The following is a 27,046-nucleotide window of genomic DNA, read 5'->3' as shown; positions in this document are numbered from 1 at the left end:
CCCCCCCCCCAAACCCAGGACCCATATCCAATTTTAATGGAAAGCGGGATTATTTCAAACGGAAGTTATAATATCCACAAACACGCGGGATAATCAAACAAGTGAATTAGTCCTGGGCCATCCAGTGACGTGCAAAGTAACACAGACCGTGTGAACTATTTCATCCGTCTTTTTGACCAGCCCAAGTCCAGATTTTAAACATAAGTCAGTCGCGGAGAGAGAAAGGAAAACTGAGATCCACGGCCTGGATCAACATCTATAATCTACGTTTCTCCCAGGTGAACTCAAGCCCAAGGCGATGGGTTTATATATTACTCGGGCAGAGGAGGAGAAAGTGAAGGCGCCTATGTACCCCCAAGGAAGCCCCGGCCAAGCACTAAGGTCATAAACCACCTGGGGGTGTGGCAAGGGGGGGGTACTGAGAACACGGCACCCAGCCCTGGAAGCCCGGGTTCTGCCTGAACTTAAGGGTTCCTGGGTCACAGCGAGGAACGCCCAGCGTGGGAGCCGGGGTTGGCTGGGCAGGGGCGGGCTGGGTGCGGCTGCCCGGTGGGCATCAGGATCCCTGGTCCCCATGTGAAGCTGGAGCCGGGGAGACGCGGGAGGAGGAGGAGGGATGGGATGGGGGGCACGGGGCCGGGGGCATCCTAGGTGGGGAGGACCCTGCAGGCTTTGACCACTGGAGCGAGTTGCAGAGCGAGCTGTGGCGTTGCGGGGCCCCTGGCCCGGGCGGTCCGCGCTGCGCGCCACCTTTCCCGCGGTGAGAGCGGGGCGGAGTCCGGAGCAACGCGGGAATCCAGGCGGGTCACGGTCCCCAACGGCCTGAGACGTCCAGGGCGGCAGGCCCCTGCCGCAGCCGCGTTCCCCTCTGCGTTCCTGGACCCTATCGCGGCCCCCTGTGTGGCGCAGGCTCAACTTTCTCGGAGCCACAGGTGGCCCAGGCTCGTTCCCGGGATATGTGTAGGGGGTGGGGATAGGGCGGTGGGGAACTGGTTCTGTGCGTGCGCCTCTCGCTCCTCCGCCCCTCAGGTCCCCTGCAGCATCTACATCTCAGCCCTGCCCATCATCCCGCTCGCCTGCTCGCAAAGTTGGAAAAGGGGTGTCTCACCCTCGGTGACCACCCCACCCCAGGGCTAGGAGCCCCGGGGCGCACGAGGCTGAGTTTCTGGGGCCCGCCCGCTGAATTCTCCTTGACCCTGCCCTGTAACTGACCCTTAGGGAAAAGGAGGGGAAAGGACCCTCAACAACCCGGCACGCCTAGTGCGCATGCTCAGAGTTGGACAGCTCCAGAGAGGGAAATTTAAAAACGGTTCGAGCTGCGACGGTGGCCAAATTGCAGACAGCGAGGGGCGAGCGCAAGGGAGTCCCCCTGCTGCAGCGCTGCCCGCCCCCAGCCAACCCAAGACCTGCTCCAGGTACCACCGTGCATCCCTGGCTGCCCGCCCCGTCCGAACCACGAGGGTCCCACGGGGGCTGGAGGCTTCCTACATCTGCTTCAAACTTGGCTTGGAGGATTTAGGGGCACCCCGGAGTCTTATTTAATGCCGCATTTGTGGGTGGCCGAGTGGGTGGTGCAGTGCATGAACTGATTTCCCAGCACCGTGGGGCGGGTCTCCTTCCAGAGCCGGAGACCGGGATGGTTCCTCCATCAAGCCCCACTTTTCTGAAGATCTCTCTATTTTCAAGCCGTTCATAGCAGAATAGTGGTGGGGAATGGGACTTGGAACCGAATAGGGTTCTTCAGATTTCTATTTGGCGTGAACGTTCCAAAGCTTGGCGGTTCCATTTAGGGGCTCCCCCTCCCCCCCTTCCCCTTGAATTTGAAAGAACTTAGAATTTCACTCACTCTCTACCCTTGGCTCTTAAACCCTGCAGGATTTTCCTGCGATTGTAACCCTTTGTGGGTCGCTTCTGGATTGTGGGAAGCTGGGGGGTCTCTGCCCTACGTACATCGGTGCTGATGGGAACTTTTTTTTTAATTTAATTTAATTTTATTTTTTCCTCCCTAAGGAAATGATAGAAAGTGACATCCGATCCAGAATGTCAGGAATGATCAGAAGCTCAGGGCACAGCCATCACAGCTGTCCACAGGAATACAGGTGAGGGCTGGGCTGGTGGGGGCGCCTGCTGCGTGCCGTGGTGAGCTAGAAAATGTGAGCTTCAGAGTGGCTCTCTGCAGCTTTGCATCCCCTCTAAGGGAGTGTCTCTCGTGGGTTACAGACTGTGGGCAGCCTGGTGACTGCAGCAGCTGTTGCTCCCCATCCAGTGACTCCAGCAGGGGCTCTAGGAAATGTCCCCACATCCCAAAGCACTCTGGATATTGGGAGGTTGCAGGTCACAACTGTGAGTGAGTTCTTAGCCCGGCGGTGTGACTTTTAGCAAGTCCCTTGCCTGCTCTGGGCCTGGTTTTCTCCTCTTATAAAAAAATGGTGCCATGGAATTAGACGACCTCAGGGTCTCTTTTTGAGTTCTAAGGGCCGACAAGCCTCAAAGCGAAGCCCAAGTAGAATGGTTCTCAAAGCAGGATCAAAGCTCAGGGGAGCATGGGGGAGCCTTGTGGAACTTCCCTCTTTGTGGAAAGCCATTGGGGGTTCAGCCAAAAACCAAACCCAAATAAAACCTTTACAGGTGGGAGAACTGAAGCTCAGAGCAGAGCTCATCAAGGCACAAGCAGCTGAGGGAAGGGAGAGAGGGAGGGAGATAGGGAGGGAGGGAGGGAAGGAGGGAGGGAGGGAGGGAGGAGAAGGAAAGTCGCAGGGTCCCCTGCTAGCCTCTACTCCTTGAAATGGAGTGGCCTGACCTGGTTCCCAAGGCCCTAAAGCCAGCACCATGTCTTGGTTGAGTAGTGGGGCCATGATGGGGGCTGCCCCAGGAAGGCCAAGCTGTCACCTCAGATCAGCCCTGTTTACCCAGGGGCTGTCTGGCTTGGGAGGCCCACTGCAGCAGCCGTGCCTCCTGAGGCCATGGGCAGCCTCCAATTAGAAGAAGGCTGTCTCTGGACACAAAGGAGGCCAAGGATTCAAACAGCTGAGTTTACCTTATTGGGGTGGTGGTGGTGGTGGTAGTGGTGGTGGTGGTGTGTGTGTCTGTGTGTCAGTTACCGTACCCATTTATTCTATCATTCCTGGCCTCTGCTGAGGCCATCACTCAGGTGTGGAAACCGAGGCTACCTTTACCCAACCTAGGACCTCTGGGCTTCCTGCTTGCTATAAGTGAAGGCTGTGTGAGCATCTCCAGCTTGGGTAAACCTGGCTTCTCTGGCTGTGTGGCACTTCTGAAGCCTTAGTTTCTTTATCTGTAAAATGGAGCCAAATGGCCTCCGGGGTATGGGGTTGCTGTGGCAACTGAGCAGCCATGTCTAGCTCAGCCCCTTGCTGGTGGTGTGATCCGCTGAGGCATCATTGGTTTAATACAATGGTAAAGAGAAACTACCCTAAAGTTAACAGATACCCAGCAGGCCTGACTTGTTCCCAGGGCAGCTTTACTGTTGTCAGTGAGATGGCTCCGTGGGTAAAGGTGCTTGTGGTGCAATGCAAGCCTGGTGAACCGAGTTCTAAGGCGGTAGGAGGCAAGTGACTCCCCAAGATGTCCTCTGACTTCTACATGTGTGCTGTGATATGACTGCCCCCCTCCAATGGTTAAAAAAAAAAGTGAAAATTATAACAAGCACACTTAGGCTGCCACAAGGATTCCCTGCAAAGCTGGCAGGGCACAGGCTGCTTAACTAGTTTTGCTATTACTGCTTTCTACTCAGCATGTTGGAATGTGTGGGAGTCAGAACCACAGAGAGCCTGAGGGGAGTGTGGGGTAGGATCCCCAATCCCGGTGCCCGCCCATCGGCCACCCAATGGAGGCTCCAGGAGGCTGGGCTACTTGTCCAGGCCAGAGCAAACCAGAAACTGCCTGCAGCACTGCCTGGCTCTAAAACCAAGGGAGGGCGGACAGAGAGCATCCTTAGGGGGATGGCAGGTGTCTCCCGCTCACTCATCAGCTGGTGACTTGGGACTAGCAGGCCCTGTGTATCGGTGCTGTGCTTGCACCCCAGCATACCTTTGCTCACCCCAGCATACCTTTGTTGGATAGCGAAAGCATCCAGATGGCAGAAATCCTTAATCTTTGATGCAACCATGGGGAGCCTTTGCCTCAGATTGCTACCTCTTGTGGTATAAATGGTGACTCTCAGGATAAGTGGTGACCAGCTGCCCCCAACCATCCTGAGAGTGCAACATTCCCCTGACATTTTGGTAAAGAAATGAATCCAGGGATTAGCCAGGGTTGATGCTTCCAGAGTCCTCAAACCTGAAGTTGCTACATACCCCAAGATCATCAGGCTCCTAGTCTCACTGCTGCCATCCCTCCCCGCTGTAAAGGTCACACATTACCTCACCATTGTGTGACCCCCCCAGACAAGTTAGTGCCCTCTCTGATCCACTCTGTAAAATGAGATCTCTGAAAACAAATCAACAGGCCAGCCATGAGGGTTTTGTGCCTGCAGCAGACAAGGCGTTCAGCCAGCCCAGGACAGCGCTTGCTCCTGGAAGGGAAATTTTATAATTACTTTCAACACTCTCATTTTTCTCCAAGAATAATAGCCCAGGAGAGGTTTATGGCTTCTCACTGGTGCTCCTGTGTCTCCAGGGACTGCTCGGAGGATTGAATCCTGTAGGCTGTGAGTCCAGCCACCTTGGGGGAGGGTGGGGGGGGCATACAGGCGGAGAGCAGCTGCCTGGTATTCCATCCCCCTGGGGCTAGTTTAGCCGTTAGTTAACTTTCAATGCCCAAGTTCCAGGAGGGCGAGGGCGTTGCTGGCTGCAGCCAACCGCCCAGCTCTGGGGCAGCTGTCAGGGGTCAGTGGCGGAGGCCCAGACAGGGAGCAGCAGTCACCTCTCTTCCTAGGGGCTGACACAAGAGCTGGCCACCAGTGTCTGCAGCTCTCTTCCCTGGCATCGAAAGCTTTAGCTGGGTTTCTTAGCTCAGAGGGTGGGAGAGATGTTCCTAAGTACCTGCTGGGTACTAGGTGCTAGGTGCTTGCTCAGTCCCAGTGAGTGTTATCCTTACAGCCATGACCCTGGCTTCATCTCCATCTGCAGATGAGGAGACAGAGGCCAGGGACCTCACTTGCCCACAGGCTTAGGTGTGGGGGGAGGCAGGAGAACAAGAAATTCTGAGTAGCTGCCTCAGCTTTGGAACTTAGTTACGAGAGGTCAGACGCAGCGCCTTTCCCGAAGAGGGGAGCTGAGAATGGGAAGGCATGTTGGCGTGTTCTCCAGCCCACACCCACTTTCGTGATGTTCCACAGACAGTCCTTGCCCTGATTTTGGCTTCCCAAAATGTCAGGGTCTGCCCTAAAAATGGAAGGGATCCTGGGAAGAAAACCCCACCCCCCGCCATGGTGGTTTCCTTCAGTGAACCACAGTGCTAGGCAATCTGGCTAGTTCAGTGTTAACTGGATGGATGGATGACCAGACAAATCCTGCCTAGTGATGGGAAACTGTTCAAAAGCCCCTCGCTGTGTGAGGTGGGACATCAGACCTCTTAAGGGAGACGCCACCCACCACATGTAACCTCCAGGGTAGACCTACAGGGGAACTAATGTCTTTACACCCTCCATTTTTGAGCTCAGAATATTGAATACCATCCTAGCTACTTATAGACAGGAAGAGAGCTGTCCTTGCTGGGGTCCAGTCATGCTACCCCCGCAAAATGCACGCACACACACACACACACACACACACACACACACACACCCAAGTCAGCTGTTGTTTTAGATAATAACAACACTCCCCTCCCCCCACGAATCACATCGTTTCGTGGTATACCCACTTTGTCTTGAAGGAAATTTCTGAGTGTGCTAAGTAGTATTTAACTGTCTGCCTCCCCCCCCACACACACTGTGAACCATTCTGAAAGGTATCACAAAGAACATGGTAGCTGGGCAAACAGAGCCCTCAAAGGCTTAATCTTAGAGACAAGAACTGTTTGTGGACCTGTAACAGTTTCTCACCAACCACAGCCCAGGAGGGTGGGACACCTCCTTGTCATCAAGATGGGGGTGGCTCTGAGACTCTCCCTCCGGTGTTCGCTGGCATACCCCGTCTGGGGCTCATCCAAGGGAGGAACAGATGACACAGTGCAAAGTTAAGAACGTGGCTGGAGCACACCATATCGGTGTGCCTGTTGTGTCTCTGCACGCTCCCTCCCTAGCCTTGTGTCTGCCCTGCAGAGAGAATCACGATTCTGTTTCCTTTATGGAGAAACTGAGGCACAGAGGTAGGGGGAGGGAGGAACCGACTTGCTGAAGTCATACAGCTACAAAGAAGTAGGGGTGAGGTTTGAGCTCAAACAGGCGTGTCTTCGCCTGTAAGATGGCAGTGCCAGCTCTGCCCACCATGGGCTTCAGACTCAGCCATGTGGACAGAGGACTGTAGCCATGCGGGCACGGGTTCACCCTCACTGGATATACACTGGGCTCTTCAGCACATGTGTGATCAGTGGCAACACGGAACAGCGCCATGGAGCCCAGTCCACCTCGGTGGGCAAATATTTGTCACGTGAAGGAATGGCAGACTGTGTCGGCTATTCTCGTATGTCTTGCCATCTGGGCATTTAGCGACCAGAAGGGAGTAGACGTCCCTGGAAATCAGCAGGAGACTTCCCAGTTGTAAAAACCTGACTAATTTCAGCTAGGGGCAGGACAAAGCTCAGAGACACCAAGGCCGTTAGGGAGGGCTTCATGGAGGAAGGAAGAGGGGTAAGAGCTGGGTTGACAGTAGAGATGGAGGAAGGACGTGTTCTGATACCAGTCCGACTGCTGATTCTGCCTCTCTTTCCCACAAGAGCAGGTATACAAGAGACGTCCACAGGGTGTGGAACACACAGCCTTCTCAGGCCTTATCCTCACACAACAGGAGGCGGACATAGGGCCAGAATGCCGGCCCTTGTGAGGAGGACCTGCAGGGCCCCGCCAGGTGGGGAAGCTGGGTGGCTCTGAGCAGCAGACACAGAAAGAGCCAGAGTGAGTGTACAGAGCAGCACAGCCAAGGAGACAGCCTGTGTGGGTACTGAGGAGGTGTGAGTTCAGAATGCAGAATGCAGAAATGAGTGGGCAGATAAGCAGAGGCAGCTCCTTCCCATCCCAACCCCACCCCCCCACCCCACCCCCCCGCAGCCGAGATAGCCGGCTCCGATTTCCCAAAGTGTCCCTTGACTGAGACTGCATCTCCATGGGGACCCCAGCAACATGATCCTTAACAGTGACGGCAATGAGGCTGTGCCCTTCCCAACACATCCTGGATTGTTTCAGCACAGTGGGCAGAGCGGCCATGGGAGAGGCTGCCAGGCAGGAGCCCCTCCTTCAGCTCAGCTGCACAGCCTTCCCCCCATGCTCCTGAGGCACACTGCCTGTGAGCTGGGGGGTCAGAGGTGACTTCCTCCCACCTGCCAGGGGACTTGAGAGATGCAGACTGAAGGGCCACCGGGTGTGTGGCCATACCACGGGCTCTCCTCCTTGGCCATCAGGGTCATTTAGGAAGCCTACCTGTGTAGACATAAGACAATTCAGCTTGCCTGTTTGTGGTATGTGGAGTTGGCGTGGATCCCCTAAGGTCTGGACACTGTTTGTGGCCCCATTCATGCTGAGTCTGTACTCCTCAGAGGGTGAACCAGCCCCATGAGCACCCTCAGTTGCAGGAAGTGTCTCTCTCCTCTGCCACCTGATCTTTACCAGGCCTGAGAGACAGTGTATGGCACGAGCATGCCCATTTTACAGTCAGGTAAACTAAGGTACAGAGAGGTAGACGCTCACAGACAAGTCACATGGATGCTGAGAGTCCGGGTATGTAGGCTTTGAACCAGGGTTGACCCCCGCCTTCCCTAAGTGAGAGGGGTGTGGGTAGTGTGGGGGTCAATATGGAACAGTGTGCCTGATGCTGTGTGCTAATGGGGAGATGTGAAATTTGGGGGGCTTGCTGGAAAGCCAGAGTTAGGGGAGCTCTGGGAGCCCTCTCATTAATGATAACTCCTGTGAATGATAACTCCCCGGGGTCTGAGAAAGGATGCACTGTTAGGGGTCATCCCAGGGACCCCTGAACCGGTACTTTAATCTGCCTGCTCAGCTAGCCCTTGTATGCTTAGGCTAGCCCACTGTATGCTCAAGCTAGTCCTATTTGCTCAGGTTAGCACCCCCTAGTTTCCCAGGCTAGCTCCCTGCCTATTCAGCTAGCCCCTTTGTATGCTCAGGCTTATCCCCATGCCCACTCAGACTCTCTGAGCAAGGTGAGCTGTAGCCAAGGGGAACACTTGAGTTTTCTACCCCGGCTGGGCCCCAAGAGAGTCAGGGTTGAACATCTGGAAAGTAGGGTGCATTTGTGATTATGGAGCACCTACTGTGTACAGAGGCCTGTGCTAGGCTCTGTGGCTCTTCCTGTAGAGGAGACAAAGTCCCTTGCTTTAGTAGTGGGGGGCCCTGGGGTCACTTGCACCCAGTAAGAGGTTCAGCTCCTATCTTATCCTTGTCGATCCTCCTGACCCTCAGGGTCCCCAGAAACCTGGGTGGTGCCTGCTGGGGACACTAGCAGGGCTCAAGAGAACAGAGGCTTGTAGCCAATGAGAGGATCAGACAAGTGGGCGCCTGACAGGGAGAGGAAATGGCAAGGCGTACATGATGAGCGAACTGAAGGCGCGGGGCCCAAAGAGAGCACAGCTGAGGTCAATGGAGGCCCTGGCAGTGGTGTTCACCCATGGTGTCCCCAAAGCCTTAGGACCCATCGCACGCAGTTCCAGGATCAGAGTTAGACCACCCAGTCAGTCAGAGGGTGACTGCACTCCCCAGTGCACAGTGTGTGCGAGTCCCCTGAGCACAGGGCGAGCATCAGTGAGTGTCGACCCCAGGTACCCGAGTCACATCCGTAGGAAGCCTGTAGGGTGATGGACAGCTGGGCCTCAGGCATGCAGGCAGTCAGGTGAGGGATAGTGACTGTGTGGGAATGAGATTGGTCTGTGCGATGTAGAGGAGGGGCAGGTCGCTTTGCCTCTAAGGCTGTGATCCCCATTATACAGATGTGAAAACCTAGGGCCAGAAAGGTTCAGAAGCGCACAATATTGTCCAGCAGGAAGGATGAGGCCAGGACTCCATCTCAGAGCCCGCCAGTCACAGTGACAGATGAGACACAGACCGGAGAGGTGGGGGAGGGGTGAAAGTGGGAAGAGCTGGTTGCAGGCATGTGGGCATCGGGGGCATTTTCTCCTCACTGAGGATCAGAAGGACAGACAATGAGTGGAACAGGCTTGCAAGACCCCAGGGCCAGGTCAGACTTTCAGTGCCTTTGCAAGTGTCCCATAGAGGGAAAACTTACTGTGAACACTGCCACAGGTGCTGTCTGTGCGTCTGTCTGTCTGTCCCATTCATGATGGCAGGAGAGATCTCAAACTATCTCTCCTCTACCCTAGAAACCACCTCTGGGGCATCTGAGGTGTCTTCACCTTTATTTTCATGCACACCCATTTTACAGACTGGAAAATCAAGGTTGGGGATTAAGTGTTGTTCTGAGGGCTAGTGGCAGAAAGCCAGTGTAGTTCCTGAAATCACGAGTTTTTCCTGTAGCAATGTCCTCGACCCAGAGTTTACCCTTTATGAGGTACTGGGAGGAAGGAAGCCTGCGCCCAGGTGCCTTCTAGTTGGCGTGCTCCTCGACTGGACAGTGAGAATACCCCATACTCCCTTGTCCTCCTGGGCCTCAGTCCCCAGGCCCTGTGTGGAAAGGGGAGAAGGGGACAGGGCTTTGAGCCAGTGCTCCATCACGGGAACACAGCAGGGCTGGCACACTGAGACAGACATTCTTCTGGCATGGCCGAGGCAGGAAGATCACAGACCCCCAAAGTGACAGCAGACCCCAAGCATAGAGAACAGGCCCAGCTGGCACTGAAGGTGACGCTTGCAGCGGCTCAGGGGACAGGGGCTCGGGCCTGAAGGTCATGTGCTCAGGGTCCCAAGGACCTGTCAAGTGCCAGTCGGCTCGGGGTCGTCTCTCCAAGAGTGGATCCGGCACCCAAGTGGGACCCTTCCACACTGTCACTCTCTGGCTGAGAACTCTGGACTCAGGTCGGAGTTGTCACCGAGTCTGCATTAGAAACAATCATAAACATGGCAGAGACCGGGCTGGAGCCCCTGTCACCCTGCAAAGGGACTGTGCTAGCCTCAGTTTCCTCATCTGCTCTCTGTGACTCTCCCACTGCTCCCGGATGAGGAATTCAGGGACCAGAGGGCAACTCTAGCAGGACCAGACAGTTACGCTCAAGTCGTTCTTGTGATCGGTCGCTGACCTGGGTTCGGTCTGTTTCAACCAGCCATGTCAGCAGCAGAGGTCACTGGTGAGCCCCACAGGAGTAAGGGTAGAATGGTGGGCTACCGGAGCAGTGGGGAGCACTCAGTGTGGAGGGTGACGGAGCTGGAACATGGGTGACCTGGCTGTCCTAATAACAGGGACTCCAGAGTGGCCTTGTGAGGAGAAGGAAGGCCCGGCAGGCAGAGAATGGCAAAGGCATAGGCTACATTTTGGGGGTGCTGAGCAGCGGCAGCCACAGGAGACACAGGAGGGACTGAGGGATGCTAGGAAAGTACAGCCAACATCAGGACAGCACCAACACCACCCCACTACCTGCAAAGCACATTTAAGAATTGTCTCTGCAGTCCTTACTCCATAGGAAGCAGTTTAGGGCCTTCAGGGACTCAGTTTCTCCATATGTAAAATGAGAACAGCACACCCCCTCCCAATGGCCTGACTTTAATTAAAGGCATCTAGGTAAGTGGAAGTGATTGGTGGCTGTGGTCAGGCTGTGTGTCTGCCGGCTCTGAGCCTGGCTATCCTTAACCACTAATATTGGTGTTAACAGCCACTGCTAAAAAATGGTCGCAGCGGATGTGTCGGGAACTAGATGCTATTCCGCCTGTTTCATGGGCCTGATACTTATAGCGACCCATGATGGGGACAGTTGTCTGTGATTTACAGATGAAAAGCCAAGCAAGGCTCAGAGAGGTTAAGGGGGTGACTTAACGGGAACCAGGATTAAAGTCACCAGCTTGAGCCCCTGTGCCTCTCTGCCTCTGTGGGAGCTGTTTCCTGGTTTTGCCTCTGACAGGTTCTAGTCCACATTGGTGTCCTGGAATGAGGCAGAACTCCCACCTTGTGGAACCCAATGGCTGGGTATCTCCTCATCTGAGGGCGATGGGGAGGAAGCAGGGCTCTCACCAGCATCCCTGGGAGGTTGTCTGGCTGTGGGATGAGGCCAAGAGAGTGGGGTCAGCCCCTCCCCTTTACACCAGCGTCTCCAGGGGCCTAGGAGACAGATGGTGTGGGCCAGGCCAGGGCCAGGGCTGTCGCTCAGATGGATGAGTTGTAAGCAGACCAAAGGGGTGGCCGCCAGGAAACCCAGAACTGATGGCACTGAGACTCAGAACAATGGGGGCCACGTGCCGCTGGGGCAACAGTCGTTTGTGGCACAATGGGCCACCAGGGGACACCAGCCTGGCCAACTGTTGCCACTGACATGGACCAGCCAGTTTTCAATGATTTCCAGGCCCTGTTTTCCTATGAGGCAACCAATGGCAGAGGTAACTCATGGTCACCTGATACCGGCTTCGAGGGCCGAGGGCCCAGACCTGTGATGACTGAGCAGTAGTGGTCATGGTGATACTCACTATGGTTCTAAGGACAGACAGCAGAGATGGGAGGACAGAGTATGGGAGCTTGGATATGCCAGGTGAAGGAATGACAGGCCACATGGGAAACCCCACAGAAGCGGGAGGGACCTAGAGACTGAGGTTCTAGGGCACAAGACCCCCAGCGCTGGGACCTCTGGGACCCTGTCACACACTGGTTTGCGCTCAGGTGTGAAGGATGTCGGCTGTGACTAATTAGCAACAGAGCGGACAGCCCCTGATATGGATGAGATAGTGCTGGGATAGGGTATGGGCATCCCTCACAAAGCTGTTGGCCACATGGCACATGGGACTTCAGGGATACCAGTGTCATCTCCCTGGTTGGGGTCTTGTCTGGCGCAGTCTTTCTCTATCTGCAGGAAGCTATGCATTGGCACGTGTGTCTGTGAGCCTGTTGGTCACTGGTACACCTGATGGAGCTCTGGGGGCTGCCTGAGTCATGAGGAAGAGCCCTGGCTGCAGGCTGTGCCACCTGCTCCTACATCCCCACTTCCTGTGCTACATGACCTTGACCAAGTGACTCGTTGTGCTGAGCCTCAGTTTACCACGTGTGAAAGGGGACACGGTCTGCATATATCTTACCCAAAAGAAGTATTTTGAATTTCAATGTGGAGGTTTGGAGAATGCTCGGGTACACACAGGGAGCCATGTTTGTGGAAGGACTGGAGACTAGGGGTGTCCTGTGTGTCACACACGGGACACATGAAGGGGTTTACCTATGCTAGCATTTACAGTGACCCCTCAAGTGATCCATCCTGTGGGGTTTTCCACGTGGCACTGGAAATACTCAGTAACTTCTGGATTCTGAGGTTCTGGTTTTTGGAACAGGCTCCTGCCTCCCATGGGTGATGATGACCTCCCTGGGGACCTTCAGTCATTGTCGTGGCTCACGGCTGTGGACGTGCCCCGGCTGCAGCAGATGGCAAATGGGCGGATAGACCTGGGCAGCGCTGGTGTGTCACATCCACACCCAGGTAGGTTCAAGGGGAGGAGGTGACCCCAGCCCTGCCCCAGGGAGATCCTTCTGTTTCTCTGGCCTCTCTGTCCATACCTGTAAGTGGAAGGAGTCCCCTTTTTCTGGGAGCGCGTCCATCCATACCTTAGTGATATACCAAGCCCTGGGAAAGAAGACATCCTGGGATTTCTCAAACACCTCACACTGTTAGCAAACTCGAGTTGGGCCAAATGCAAGCTGAGACCGTCCTTGCATGCACTAAGATTGGGGTTTAGATTTTCTGAAGATGGTAAGAACATGGAGACAGCAGGCCAGGTGGCTGGCAAGGGCGGAAGCCTCTGCTATCTGTTTGTTTGTTTTGTTTTTCGAGACAGGGTTTCTCTGTGTAACCCTGGCTGTCCTGGAACTCACTCTGTAGACCAGGCTGGCCTTGAACTCAGAAATCCGCCTGCTTCTGACTCCCAAGTGCTGGGATTAAAGGCGTGAGCCACCACTGCCCCGCTCTTCTGCTATTTGACCCTTTAGAAAACACATGTACTGCCCTCTGTTCTAGAAGGTTCTGAGACAATCCTGAACTTCGTAGGTGCTCTTTATGTAAGTGACAGGGAGCTGTAATCAGAGAGTGGACTGAAGTCAGTGCTGACAGAAAATGGTGGCCAAGATGTCACTATTACACAAGACCAGGACAGAGGTGGACATTGGTGTCTGGCAGGATGGCTCTGGGGCAGGTCGTTCTTGAGCAGTGTCCACTGTGATTGACTTGCGTTTTCCATGAACGACCAGGAAGTATTTACTTGCGTTTGAGACAGGGTCTCCCTAACCATCACAGGCTGGCTTTGAATTCCAGATCCTCCTGCCTCAGCCTCCTGAGTGCTGAATTACAGGTGTGCTCTGCCAGTGCCTTTGCTGGAAAAAGATATTTTAGATTTTTTTTTTAATTCACAAAGCCTAGATCCAAACTATTCAATACTGATGTTTACAGTGAAAAACCAGCCACACACTGTATGTAAATGAATAGATGTGGCTGTGTGACAATAAAACTTTATTGACAAATCAGGCTATGGGTCAGGTTTGGCCTGCTGATACACTTTCTAAGTCTAATCTAGAGCCCTCGAAGACAGCTATGCAGCACTGGGATGTATATGCCTGCCCCTCCGGTCAGTTTCCTTATCTGCATGAAAAGTAAAGAGAGATATTCTTACAGGGTATTGACAGTGGTCCATACAGGAGACATCTTAAAACAGCTGGAGTTTGATATATGGTAAAATAAGGCAGGGCCTAGAAGCATATGGCAGGTCACACTTACTTGATTAGAGATGGTGCAATGAGAATCTGTGATGGATTAGTGATGTCTGTCACAGGCCCGGCACAGGAAGCAGATATACATCTGCTATTCTTGGGATAATCTTTGGCAGACAGACTAGCAGAGCTTTGGGGAGGAAGAGGAGGACAAATCACTTGTATGTTAATCTAGAGGCCCCAAGGAACCATGAAGCTTTAGGAGATGAGCACTAAATTGGCATTTTCACTCATAAAGGACAGGAACCAAACTAATCTATCATCACTGTCATCATCAGCTCACATTAATAGAGATTTTATTACATACCCAATCACATGCTAAGCACTTGGTAGGCAGTATTCCATTTAACCATCACAACTTTGTAAATAGGTAAGGGGTAATTAGGAATGGGGATGCTGAGTCTGGCCAGGCTACACAGGTTATCGGCTCCCCACTATTAAGCATCACATTCCAGAAAAGTGATTCGGAAGCACTTCCAGGCATCAGGTCCTGGGGTGGACAGTGGCCCCATACTCTAGGGATGTGTGATGGACCTTCCCCACTGTGGCCACCATTTCCAGCAGAGCGGGTTCTCTGTGCCTTCCTCCTACAGGTGCCTTGACTGGAACAGCAGACCTGCATGTGGGTGCGGCCCCACGTCCCCTGCTCCGTAGCCAGACTGCCATGGTCCCCAGAGGCATGCTGGGCTTGAGCCCCATAGGCAGCCACAGAACCAGCGTAAGTGCCACTACACAGTTGGGAAAGAGGAGGGTGTCTGTCCATCCCTGACCTTCTCTCTTGCTCTCTCCAGGCTGAGCAGATGAACCAGTTCCCCATAGGAGGCCAGTCATCATCGGGCCTCCAGGAAATACCACAGCTGTACTCTCCGGCTACCCAAATCCAGTTCCCTCTGCCTCCAGGGTCCCAGCAGGTACTGTAGACTCAGAGATGGACTATCCTGGAACCACTTGGACCCACTTTTTTTTTTTTTTAAAAGATTTATTTATTTGTTTATTTCATGTATGTGAGTACACTGTCACTGTCTTCAGACACACCAGAAGAGGACATCAGATCCCATTACAGATGGTTGTGAGCCACCATGTGGTTGCTGGGAATTGAACTCAGGACCTCTGGAAGAGCAGTCAATGCTCTTGACCTCTGAGCCATCTCTCCAGCCCCTTGTACCAGTGAGCCCTAGTGTACTGCTCAGGCTCCCGGGGATAAGATGCCCTCATTGCCCACACTTTCAGACCATTCAAGTCTTGCTTGGGACACAGGAAATTTTGCAGTTAGTTAGAAACTGGGCTGGGGTTTGTGGCTTACATCTGCCTGCCTCACAATCCTCTTCTCTCTGTGAAGTGCCCTCCTGCCGGCCTCTATGGCTCTCCGTTTGCAGCTCGGCCTTCCTACCCACAGGCCCACAGGGCAATGCACTCATCTCAGGAGCCACACCCCAAACACTATCCCAAGCCCATCTATTCCTACAGGTGAGATCTGACTGCCTAGGAGGAGGCAACATGGGCTGCCTTTGGGGCATCTTAGACAGACAGGAACGGTGACCTGACTCCTAAGGGAACCCCCCAGGTGGGACCCACTCTTGGGAGGGACTGGCAACCCTGGATCAGATAGTGGGTCTCCGTGGACACAGACTATGTGGCTTGGTCTCTCCGAGCCTGCTTCTTCAGAATAAAAAGTCAGTTGTAGAAATGGCAGTGTGTATTTCGGGCTACACAGGCTTTGAGGAGGGAGCATCTTGGATGAAGTCTAAAAGGCTATGGGAGTGGGGTCAAAGGGCAAGCGGGATCTCTCAGCTCACTACCATGGCTGAGCTGAGAGAAGGGTGGGGGAGGGGTAGGCATGGGCCCACCGAAAGATGTTAAGAAGGAGCTAACCCTGGGAGCATGGAGGGACTGGTACCAAGCAGGGCAGGACTCCTGGCAAGAGAGGACCTTAGGCTGTCTGTCCCTGTCCTGAAAAGCCTGTTTCTGGCCCTATCTCTGGCCCCAGCTGTCTGATCGCCATGGCCTTGAAGAACAGCAAGACAGGCAGCCTGCCCGTGAGTGAGATCTACAGCTTTATGAAGGAGCACTTCCCCTACTTCAAGGTGAGGGCTCTGACCCAGGGTGGGGTGTTGGAGCCATCCTGCCTCTCCCTGGCTTCCTCTGCACCACACTGAGCCATGATCTTAGCCTCACTGTTTTACCATGCCTGATAGGAGGTCAGGTGCAAACACATCCCATACGGTTGCAATTTACAAAGAGAACAGGGCAATAGAACTGGGCTCACAAGGTGCTCCTCATGCATCTCGGGGTGTAAGGAGGGGGAGAGGCCAGCCTAGTTATTCAGCACAGAGCCAGACAGTAAGATGCCAAGCCCACCTTCAGCAGGAGGCTTAGTTGGTGAGTTTAGAAGGATTTGAGATCTTGTCAGTGGCGGGAATGCGGTTGACCATTAGTCAGCCTGTAAACTTCAAACCCTAAGACCGACAAGCAGCCAGGCATCCTGGGTCACAGGATCTCGGGCCTGGGCAGTATCCCAGGTAGAAATGCTGGGACGCATGGGTTGGGTGAGCTGGGTCCCAGTATCTGGTTATCTGACAATGAAGTCTGAACATTTGGAAGTGATTTGCACCAAACTTACCGGGCAACTCCATAGCCTTTGGCATCAGAGAGGAGAAAGGACATTCCCGAAGCCCTGGAATTGTAGTCCAACTACAGAGCCACAGCCACCAGGGCAGGGGCTCCTGTGTGCCGCAGTCCCCACCCTTTCCTCTTGTCTTCCCAGCTTATATATTATAGACAGAATTCCTCGTGCCCCGCTTGGACAGGCATGAGTGTGAGTGTGCCTAAGCAGGGGAAGACTCGCTAGTGGGTGTCACCTGAGGCATCTACTGGGTACTCATGTCTCCCCGCAGACAGCACCTGACGGCTGGAAGAACTCCGTGAGGCACAACCTGTCCCTGAACAAGTGCTTCGAGAAGGTGGAAACCAAGTCCAGTGGCTCCTCACGCAAGGGCTGCCTGTGGGCCCTGAACCTGGCACGCATCGACAAGATGGAGGAGGAGATGCACAAGTGGAAAAGGAAGGACCTCGCAGCCATACACCGCAGCATGGCCAACCCCGGTGAGCCCCGACCCACCACGCATGCGCACACGCACCCGCCACCTCTATAGTTTCCAATGGCTTCCCGCCACTGTCTAGAAGCCAGCCAGCCAGTGTGGGAGTCTGGTGAGAAATAGGGAAAGCTGTTGTCCCTGGTATCCTACTCCGCAGCCCTGGGATGGCATTGGCGTGGGTATTGGAGTTAAGCGGGGCCGGGTGGCCGGGAGCATTTTCCTGCTCTTAAAGATGAGGGTTTGCTTCTTGGTATCCTGGTCCGGCTGCTCGCAACTGTCTGTCTTTTTCTGGCGGCACCCATGTAGATGCGGTGGGGGTGGAGAATGAGAATGAGAATGAATGAATGTCTTAGGTAAAAGGCCAGCATGGCAGCCTGTGTCTGTGGTCCCTGTCCTGGGGAGGCAGAGATGGGAGGGTCCCTGGGGCTCTAGTCAAACAGTCTAGCTGAATAGGTGACTCCAGGTTCAAGTACAGGGCACTGGGGGGAGGGGGGAGGGCAGCAATGCTCCATTCAGTAAAGGGGAGATGGGTTTTAACAGGAAGTGGTGGACGGCCCTGTGTGACACCCGTTCCAGGGCTCTCAGGCTCGCTGTGAGATCCTGGGTGGACCTTCTGGCCTAGATTCTCATCCCTAAAGTGGTCCGGATAGCTCCTGGGCCCCTTATGGCTCAGTAAGGAACAGCCAAATATGAGTGATTCCTGGGGCTGGGTGGGAAAGCACCCACTGCAGTGTGAGGACCTGGGCCCCAGAATCCAGGCAAAGGGGACAGTGCAGTGTGCATCAGCAATCCTGGGGCTCCTCTGGCAAGGTGGGTGCTGGAGATGCATGAGTTGACAACAGACTTTGTCTCAAGGTAGAAGGCAAGGGCTGCCACTTGAAATCATATTCTGATCTGGACGTGTGCTCTGTGGTGCACACGCATGCATGCACACACATCGACATGCACACACACATACACATGCACACTTTTTTGTTTGTTTGCTTTTGTTTGTTTTCGAGACAGGGTTTCTCTGAGTAGCCCTGGCTATCCTGGAACTCACTTTGTAGACCAGGCTGGCCTCGAACTCAGAAATCCACCTGCCTCTGCCTCCCAAGTGCTGGGATTAAAGGCATGCGCCACCACCGCCCGGCGCATGCACACTTTTTAAGAGTGACTTCTGCTCATTGTTCTTCTCACAGAAGGGAATCCATTCAGCCCACGGCAATGAGTTTCAGTGTTGAGGATTTTTTTTTTTTTTTTTTTTTTTTTTTGCACAGAGTGGCTAGGTCCCCTAATCATTAATGATCTAGTTGTCTCCTAGGACCTGTGTCCCCGCCTCAGTTCCCTCTGGAGATGCTGGTAGGACTTCAAATAAAGTCGCAGGGCCACAGGCCTGTGCTGTAAGGTCCTCTCTGGAGGGGAGGGGTTTTTAGGGTTTCATGGCAGTGCCCCTCCCATTCCTTGAAGGTCTTTTAATGGTTTGGGATGGCATCACATCTCCATAGCAACCCAGTGCAGACGGAATCACACGGTCTCATAGAAGAGGAGACTGAGAGTCTCAGACAGCGTTTGTTAAATTCATATGGGTGGTGGCACGGGGACTTGAGACTTGGTGACAGAAGGGACTTCCGAGTCACATTTCCTACTTGTCTGCAGAGGAGTTGGATAAGCTCATCTCAGACCGCCCGGAAAGCTGCCGGCGTCCTGGAAAACGAGGGGAGCCTGAAGCCCCTGTGCTGACTCACGCTACCACGGTAGCCATGGCCCACAGCTGCCTGGCCATCTCCCAACTCCCACCGAAGCCACTGATGACCCTGTCCCTGCAGTCAGTCCCCCTGCACCACCAGGTCCAGCCCCAGGCACATCTGGCCCCCGACTCCCCGGCCCCGGCCCAGACCCCACCTCTTCATGCCCTGCCCAACCTCAGCCCAGGGCCTCTCCCCCAGCCAGCCGTGGGTAGGGTTCCTGGAGACTTCCTCAACATCAGCACTGACGTGAACACAGAGGTGGATGCCCTGGACCCCAGCATCATGGACTTCGCTCTACAGGGTGAGGTGTAGGAGATGGGGGTTGGGCAGGGTTGAGAGGAGAGACAGAACCCAGTAGGGGTCCGCCTGTGCCAACCCTTGGCATAGTCACTATGACAACCACCACACCTATAAACACTTCATGAGTACCTGCTGTATACCAACCAAGCACTTCCTAGACACCATCTTGTCCCACCCTGACAAAGCCCCAGGGCTCTGCCATCTCCTCCTTATTCTGTTGATAAGGATGTTAAAGCAAAGAGAAGCTGAATCACCAGCGTGGGTCCCCTGGCTGCTCAGTGGCAGACCCAGGATTTCAGCCTAGTACCCCAAACTTTTCTTCAGTAATTGCTTCAAAGTTATGCATGCAAAGTCGGGCGGGGTTACACCACAGCGCAGGGCCCCTTCAGTAAGTCCAGGGGGCAACAATGAGTGGACAGACGCTCGGAGAGCTGCCGGCGTCCTGGAAAACGAGGGGAGGGCTTGAACCAAGCAGGGTATCCTGCGCCTCAGCGAAGGCTCCCAACCCATCTGAGCCCTAGTGCATGTGCCTGCTGCATTCCAGCCCTGTGTCCTGTCCCTCACCAGGGAACAGAACCGGATGGCAGGTGAGTCGGTGGTCAGGTCTGTCACAGCTGTAGAAAGGCACGGCTCATCTCCCTGTTCCTCTCTCCCCGAGAGTCACGCTAAAAGGGGAAACAGCCTGTCCTCCCTGGCTTCGATCCTGAGGCTGCTGCCCGATGAGATCCAAACACTTTCCGTTCACTGTGCCTCAGATATGGGTTGGGCAGGGTTGTGGGGAGAGACCAGATTCTGGCAGCAGTCTGCCCGCGCCCACCCTTAGCACCATCACTGTCACAACCACCCCACCTATCCACCTTTAATGAGCACCTGCTGTATACCAACCAAGCCCTTCCTAGGCACCATCTTGTTTGGATCATCTCCATCTTAAGCTATGGCTCAGAGACTAAAGTGGCTTTCCCAGGGACACACAGCCAGCAGGAGAAAGACCAGGGCTGGGCCTCAGCTTCTGCTCTGTGCTGTGATAACACAAGGCTTCGAATACCTCACAGGATCTTTGCCTCTGTTCCCAAGAGGGGGATTTGAACTCAGGGCTGGTTGGCCCTAAGCCGGCTCACCCAGATGCTTTTGTCTTTGCAAGGTAACCTCTGGGAGGAGATGAAGGACAGTCTCAGCCTGGACGCACTGGGGGCCTTTGGAGACTCCCCACTTGGCTGTGACCTGGGACCCCCAAGCCTGACCCCTGTCTCTGGCAGCGGTGACCAGTCCTTCCCTGATGTGCAGGTGACAGGTCTCTATGCTGCCTACTCCGCCGCAGACAGTGTGGCCCCATCGGTGGGCAACTCTGCACCGTACCTGGGCACACCCGGGAACAAGCCCATTGCTCTGCTTTGAGCTGCTGGCCTGGAAGAAAGGCACCTTGGCTGCGCCACATCTCGAGCCGATTGCTGACAGGGAAGTGACAGCTTGTGGTTCCTCTGGCTTCCCAACATGCTGCCACAGGACACTCCTGGGGACACCCAAGTCAGAAGCACAGGGGAATGGCAAGCCCTCCACCTCCCCATCTTCTGCAGGATCTGAGACAGAGGCATGGTCATGGTGAGACCTGGCTCTCAATAGCCTGACCCCTGGCTATTGGATGATCAGCCCTGGATGATCAGCAGCCCATCATGGGACACAGAGGTGTACCACGGAGACACAGGAGGGAAAGCTCTGAGCACACACATTCTCCTAAGAGAAGAACCTTCGACTATGTCTCAGAGCATGGCCTATGGCTGGAGAAAGGCCCAGTCGGCCTTGGAAGTGACATGGTTGACCTCTGCCCCATTGCTTCTAGAGTGTCCAGAGCCATGCTCTTGAGACTGTGTGTACATGTATTTATATTTATTGTGACTCCAGCTGAGATCCCTAGAATGAGACTCACGGCGACTCCCCACCGCTCAGCAAGCCTAACTTCCTAGTGACACACTAGGAGTCACGTCTCCAGCCTGCTCGGGTAGCCCCCAACCCCACCCCTGCTATTCAGAGAGTGAACAAGCATTTTTGCTACTGGGGAGCACCCTGTTATTTTCCAATAGGACAGATCTTTTTCTTGGGGTTTAATCATGGCTCACATCTACTCCTAGGAATACACAGGAGGGGAGGTACCACAGCATTGAGTTTGGGGAGGATTTCTCTAAGGCCTGCCAGCTGAGACAGGAGGAAAGGACAGAGACCTGTGCTAGGGTAGAGACATGAGGCAGGAAGACGTGAACCTTGGGCCCTGAGTGCTCACCAACCTTTGTAGAGAACCACAGCGTGGCATACTGTTGGCACCCGCTGCTCTTCTTTGCTATGTCTGTTCCCATACTACCCTCTTGACCCGTGACTGATTTTTCCAAATGAGGGGTTCTACAGCCAGGTGGGCCATTAGGGAGAGGGGTGGGGACCCTTTCCACAAGCTCTTTTATGCCTTGATGTCTGACCCCACGTCTGAGAGTTCACACCCTAGGTTATTCAGAAGAAGCAGCAGGCAGGCCAGCTGTCTGTAAGAGCAGTGTGAAGCCTTGTGTTCAAGGGCCATCTTTCAGGCCTCCCCCCTGAGTGGGTGCATCCCTGTCTCTAGGCAGTGCTGCCCAGCCTATCCACCCAGCCTTGTTCAGCTGCCATGTGCCAGGCCCTCGAAAGTCATGCTGTTGAAGTGTTAAGACCCCGTATCTGGGCACTGTAGGTGTAGTACTGAATGTCCTACTGTCAATAAAGGCTGAACAGCAGTTGTGTGGCTGGCTGAGCAGCTCAGTGTGGACAGCGGTGAGGGTGGGAGGTGGGGCAGGGACAACGGTACCCAGCACAGAAACCTGGCCCTGGGATACCAAGTTCTGGCTGAATCAGCCCAGGTGTGAGACATCAGTGAAATTCACAAGACTTACATTTACTGTCCTTCCGAAGGAACACTGGACAGGTAGCATCCTGGGACTGAGTTAGGGACAATTGTCAAGTACTCCCATAATAGAGGCGCACGTGTGTGTGTGTGTGGCAGTCAGAATAGGGGAGGCTAGACTTACACGTGCCAGCCTCAGGCTCTGGTGGGGCTGCTCCAAGCTGGGGACAGACAGGGCAACAGAAAGATCCCTGCCTTCTCCTCTGCGACATGCCAGGCCAGGGATGCTCACCACCATGAGCTCATGCAGCCCTTGGAGAGGCCGTGGCTTAGTTCTCAGTACCCCCATTTTGCTGGTGAAGAAATGGAGCCTTGGAATAGGCCCCCTACTCTGTGACTTATCCATCAATGGCACAGGCTCAACCAACAGAAGCATCATGTCCCTAAGCTTGAGACTTGGTTACAGGTCCAAGTGTGACCCTGCTGATAATCATGATCTTAGTAGCCCAGTGAGACCCTGGGACTTCTGGTCTCCTATAAGGGGATAAATGTGCCATTTTAAACTACTGTGTTATTGATCCACAGAAAACCAACCATACTGATGTTATAAGGGTAAACTGAGGCTGGGAGGAACACCTAGGAGTAAGCCTAGGTGCATCAACACCTGGCCAAACTCAATGAGGAGTAGCAGCTCCTGGGCCCTTACTGTTCTGGGTGAGATAGAACCCTTAGGGCTGCAGAAGACCAGTGGTTCAGAGGACCAGGGTTCGATTCCCAGCATCCAGGTGGCAGCTCACAACTGTCTATAACTCCAGTTCCATAGCATCTGGCACCCTCACATAGACAGAAAGATAGAATACAGAAAAATCATCAACACACATAAAAGTAAATATTTTTTTTAAATGACTCTCTAGACCCTGAATGGGACAGTAAACAGGATCAATTTGTTTGTTTGGCACAAAGGGGGCTTGCTATGTAGCTCAGGCTCTCCCAGAACTCATGATCCTCCTGCCTCAGATTCCCCGGTGCTGAGATGACAGGTACATACCATTATACTTGGGTAATCTGAGTTTTTACGAGCACTGTTGCTAAGTCTAAGAACAGATCAAAAGATGGGAGCGGGCATCCAAGGAAGGACGCCAAGGAGTCACCAGGGACTCTGTTGCCACAGCAGAGCCCAGAGCTTAGCCCAACTCATCTCAGGGTTATGATGTAAGCCAGGAAAGAAGGGTGGACATACCACAGTTTCCGCCAAGCTGAGGGTGAACCTGCCTACCTCTGGGAAGGTCTGTCTCCACTGGGTTGGATCTACCTTGGGAATGTTCCAGAACTGAGAGGGGTGAGAGAGGAGCGTGGAAGTCCGGCAGGCAGGGAGGTGAGCATGGCAGGGGTGGGGGCGGGTGACCGATGTGTAAACTTAGAGTCTCTCACAAATTCCCATCTTGTCTCAGAGATTTCTTTGCCAGCTGCTGGCACTATGCTGGGAGACTGAGGAAGTGTTAGGAGTTGGGGCCTGGGTGGGAGAAGATTGCAAAGCTCGGGACTTGGGAGGTTCTGGTTCCTGCTTCAGGGAGAAGTGAGTAGCCTTGGTCATGTCCTCCTGCTCCTCTGCCTTGCCTGCTATGATGGACTGAAACTATGAGCCCAAAGCATATTCTCCTTGGTCAGATATTATAGTCACAGTGTCAAGTAACAGACACAGAAGGTTAAAGAGCAATTTTTTTAAAAAAAAAGTTTATGGGACTGGTGAGATAGTTCAGTGGGTCCTGAGTTCAAATCCCAGCAACCACATGGTGGCTCACAACCACCCGTAATGAGATCTGACACCCTCTTCTGGTGTGTCTGAAGACAGCTACAGTGTACTTATTTATAATAATAAGTAAATAAATCTTTGGAACGGAGCGAGCAGGGACTGAGCAAGTTGGGTCTACAGGAGCGAGTAGGGCTCACCGGAGCAAGTAGAGGTCCTAAAAGTCAATTCCCAACAACCAGATGAAGGCTCACAACTATCTGTACAGCTACAGTGTGTACTCATATACATAAAATAAATAAATAAATCTTAAAAAAAATTATGTGTCTTGGTATTTTTGCCTGTGAGGCTGGAATGGCTGTATCTTGCTGTTGGGCACTGAGAATCCTGGAGGTTCCTCTAAGAGTCAGCAGAGAATTAACAAGTGAGCCAGCAGTGACCCCACTTCAGGATACAAACCCAAAAGAACGGAAAAGGAAAAACCAGGGCCTGAAGACAGACGTGTTCCCCTCCCCCGCAGGATTATCACAACAGCCAAGGCAGAGCAACTGCGGCCTCCTACAGGAGAAAACTACTGTTCTAGGAGCATGATGGAACACGGTCAGCCTTAAAAAGAGAAGTCAGAAGCTTGTCATAGAGTGGAGGGACCTTGAGGACAGCGTGTTAAATGAAATAAGCCAATACTAACTTAGTGATGCAGTTCTGAAATCCAGAGATAGAAACTAGGGTGGGAGTCAGGAAACAAGAAACCATTGCAATAGGAATAGAATTTACACTTGGCAAGATGCAAAAAGTGCTTTAAAAAAGTCTCATGTTTGGGTTATACCCTTTGACTTTTTGGCTAGTGAGGGCCCATATACAACCCCTGGCCATATTCACCCTTCCCAACCAAATAGTACAGGCTACTGCCATTGCTCTTGGCTGCCCACAGAACTGCTGTGAAGGCATTATTGCTGAAGACACAACACGGAAAAATCAGGCTGGTCCTGATGGAGGTGTTCTCCTTGCTGAGAGCGACAGGAGGTGCCATGTGGATTCTGGGGAAGAAAATTAACCAACACTACACTATTACCGGTCTTTGAGCCCTGTGAGCTACAACCAGCCTGGCAAGATCCACTCACAGACACAATGGTGGAGTGAAGGTTGTTGGAATAACCAACTCCTTCCTGATCAGCTTTAAGGTGTGATCCTCAAGGTTGCCGTCCTGCCTGGAGCTGTTAACTGGGTCAAACACTCACAGGAGCTGATAGGCCCCAGAGGAGCGCTTACCCCTATCATTTTGCTAAATGGACATAGTATCCAACCACACAGTCCTCTGGTTCCCTTTACACGCACCGTGAGTGTGACTCCTGACCCTCATCAGAGGAGCTTCTTCAGGTAGTGGGCTGCGGGTGACAGACTGACAGCTCATCAAAGTGCAGAGAATAAGTTACTCAGCTCCAAGAGTTCTGTATCACAGCCCCCCCCCCAAGGCTTAGGGATCATTATTTGCAAGTGTGTGAGTGTATCTGTGCACTTGAGTGTGTGCATGGGTGTGCATGTGTGCAAGTGTGTGTGAGTGCAATTGTAAGAGCTAGGGGTGGTATAACGGAGGACTTTGGCCAAGTAATTCCTTATCGTGATGGACACATGGCACACATGCAACCATGTGGCTGCAGCACCAAGCTAGTCAGTCAACCTTCTGAACGGATGGGGGCTCACATGCCCCACCCTAGTGGAGGAGCTGTTGGCAGATGGGAGGGAGAGTCTTTATCTTTTTCTAGGATGTGGACCCTGAGAGGCTGCCCTACTCTAGAGGATGGCTCCATGACCAGGTGTGTATGGGCAGCACCAAGAGGATACACTGGGTGACAGGGTGGAGGTGGGGGAGAGGAAGGGGGAAGGGGAAGAGGAAAGGAGGAGGGGGAAGGACAGGGAGAAGGGGAAAAGGAAAGGGAAGGGAGAGAGGGGAAGAGGGGGAGGGGGAAAGGGGAGAGGGGAAAAGGGACAGGGGAAAGGGGGAGGGGAAGAGGAGGGGGAAGGAGACCATGAAGCTGGGAGGGAGATGCAGTCCTGGTAGGAGCTCGGGGAGAGAGTGGGTATAGATTTGATCAAAATATGTTTTACATATATATGAAATCCCCCAAAGAATAATCTTTCTGAAGGAGTGTAGGAGGTTGGTTTTCAACATGAATATCCTCAACACCACCATACACTGGAAACTGGTTAAGGTGAGTCTCAGTTAGGAGGGAGGCTAGCCTGGGCAACACTGGAAAGGGAAAGGCTGTGGCAAGAAAGCACATGATGTATATTGTATCCAGTAGGAACACTAGATCCCCCCAGCAGCTGTGGGAACCTGAAGGACCCACAGGCTCATCTGCGGAGGGCACAGGACAAGACCAGGCATGGCATCTGCCAGTGGCCATCTTGTGTGGACCTGAACTGGGTGACAGGGTCTCTGTCCACACAGTGATGGCTGGTCCTCTCTCCCTTCCCCTGGGAGCAGCTGGCTAGGTCCCCCAGAGAAAGGTGGAAGCACCAGCCTCCTCAGAGACAACGGATGCTCACAGCCAGGGCTAGTACAGAGACAGCAGCTAGGTTTCAGCTGGATGTCCACACAGCCCACCAGCCTTCCAGACACAGGACGCAAGCACTATACCTGTCCCCATCACAGACGGCCTTGGGACAGCTCAGCTCCCTGTCTCGGTATCTGGCAACACAGTGTGCCATTAAGAAAAAAGCTAACTGCTTAGGCCAGGCCATCGGGGATGAGGCTGTGGCTCCTCTTCAAACTAGGGAAAGCATTTTAAATACAAACAACATGGATAGGTTCCCTCTGTCTTCAGGCTTGGCTTGATTCAGGCATCCAAAAACTGCCAATAGGCCTGGACCTCTCCCTCCTTCTCTGGGGTACCTCCCTCTGTGGGACAGGTTCTCTTTACCCAGCAGTGCTGGAGAACTCTGATTGGCTGGGAAAGATGCTAGATCAGGATAAAAGTAGTAATTGATATTTGAGAGCCAAGACTGAGCAAGTCCCTATGAATGGATAAGCTGTGTGTGTGTGTGTGTGTGTGTGTGTGTGTGTGTGTGTGTGTGTGTGGCGAGGGGCAGGGAGAGGGGGACAGACAAGGGGACGAGGTTCCTGTGCAGGGCAAGACTGTCTAGGGACAGCCAATTCCCAAGTGTAGATCAGCAGCCCGGGCATGCCACACCTCTGTGTCACAGAAGGAAGGGGCCGAGCTTAACCGTCAAACAGACTGGACACCTTCCATTCTCATCCTGTGTGACTGTGGGCAAGTGTCTTGACCTCTCTGAGATCGTGCCACTCTCATGGTGGAAAGGGATGGGAACTAGAGTGAAAG

General features: G+C 53.6%; 1 protein-coding gene across 1 annotated transcript; it reads left to right on the top strand.

The window, feature by feature from the left end:
• Positions 1-1,260: 1,260 nt before the first annotated feature.
• On the top strand, positions 1,261-20,529 carry Foxn4 (forkhead box N4). Its single transcript, XM_031342268.1, has 10 exons — positions 1,261-1,415; positions 2,011-2,099; positions 12,545-12,690; positions 14,564-14,688; positions 14,762-14,881; positions 15,310-15,437; positions 15,958-16,054; positions 16,865-17,072; positions 18,704-19,096; positions 20,237-20,529. Exons 2-10 carry the CDS (start codon positions 2,014-2,016, stop codon positions 20,488-20,490), a joined length of 1,557 nt encoding a protein of 518 aa, XP_031198128.1. The 5' UTR covers positions 1,261-1,415; positions 2,011-2,013; the 3' UTR covers positions 20,491-20,529.
• The last annotated feature ends 6,517 nt before the right edge of the window (positions 20,530-27,046 follow it).

This window comes from Mastomys coucha, unplaced genomic scaffold (genome assembly GCF_008632895.1).
Source record: "Mastomys coucha isolate ucsf_1 unplaced genomic scaffold, UCSF_Mcou_1 pScaffold22, whole genome shotgun sequence".
NCBI classification, from domain to species: domain Eukaryota; kingdom Metazoa; phylum Chordata; class Mammalia; order Rodentia; family Muridae; genus Mastomys; species Mastomys coucha.
The sequence above is the reverse complement of the archived record's forward strand: the minus strand, read 5'-3'. Positions and strand labels throughout refer to the sequence as shown.

Coding starts and splice junctions, on each gene's coding strand:
- Foxn4 (XM_031342268.1), top strand. CDS start 2,014: ATGATAGAAAGTGACATCCGATCCAGAATGTCAGGAATGATCAGAAGC. Junction 12,691..14,563: donor TGTGTCACATCCACACCCAG/GTAGGTTCAAGG, acceptor TTCCTCCTACAG/GTGCCTTGACTGGAACAGCA. Junction 16,055..16,864: donor AGCACTTCCCCTACTTCAAG/GTGAGGGCTCTG, acceptor GTCTCCCCGCAG/ACAGCACCTGACGGCTGGAA.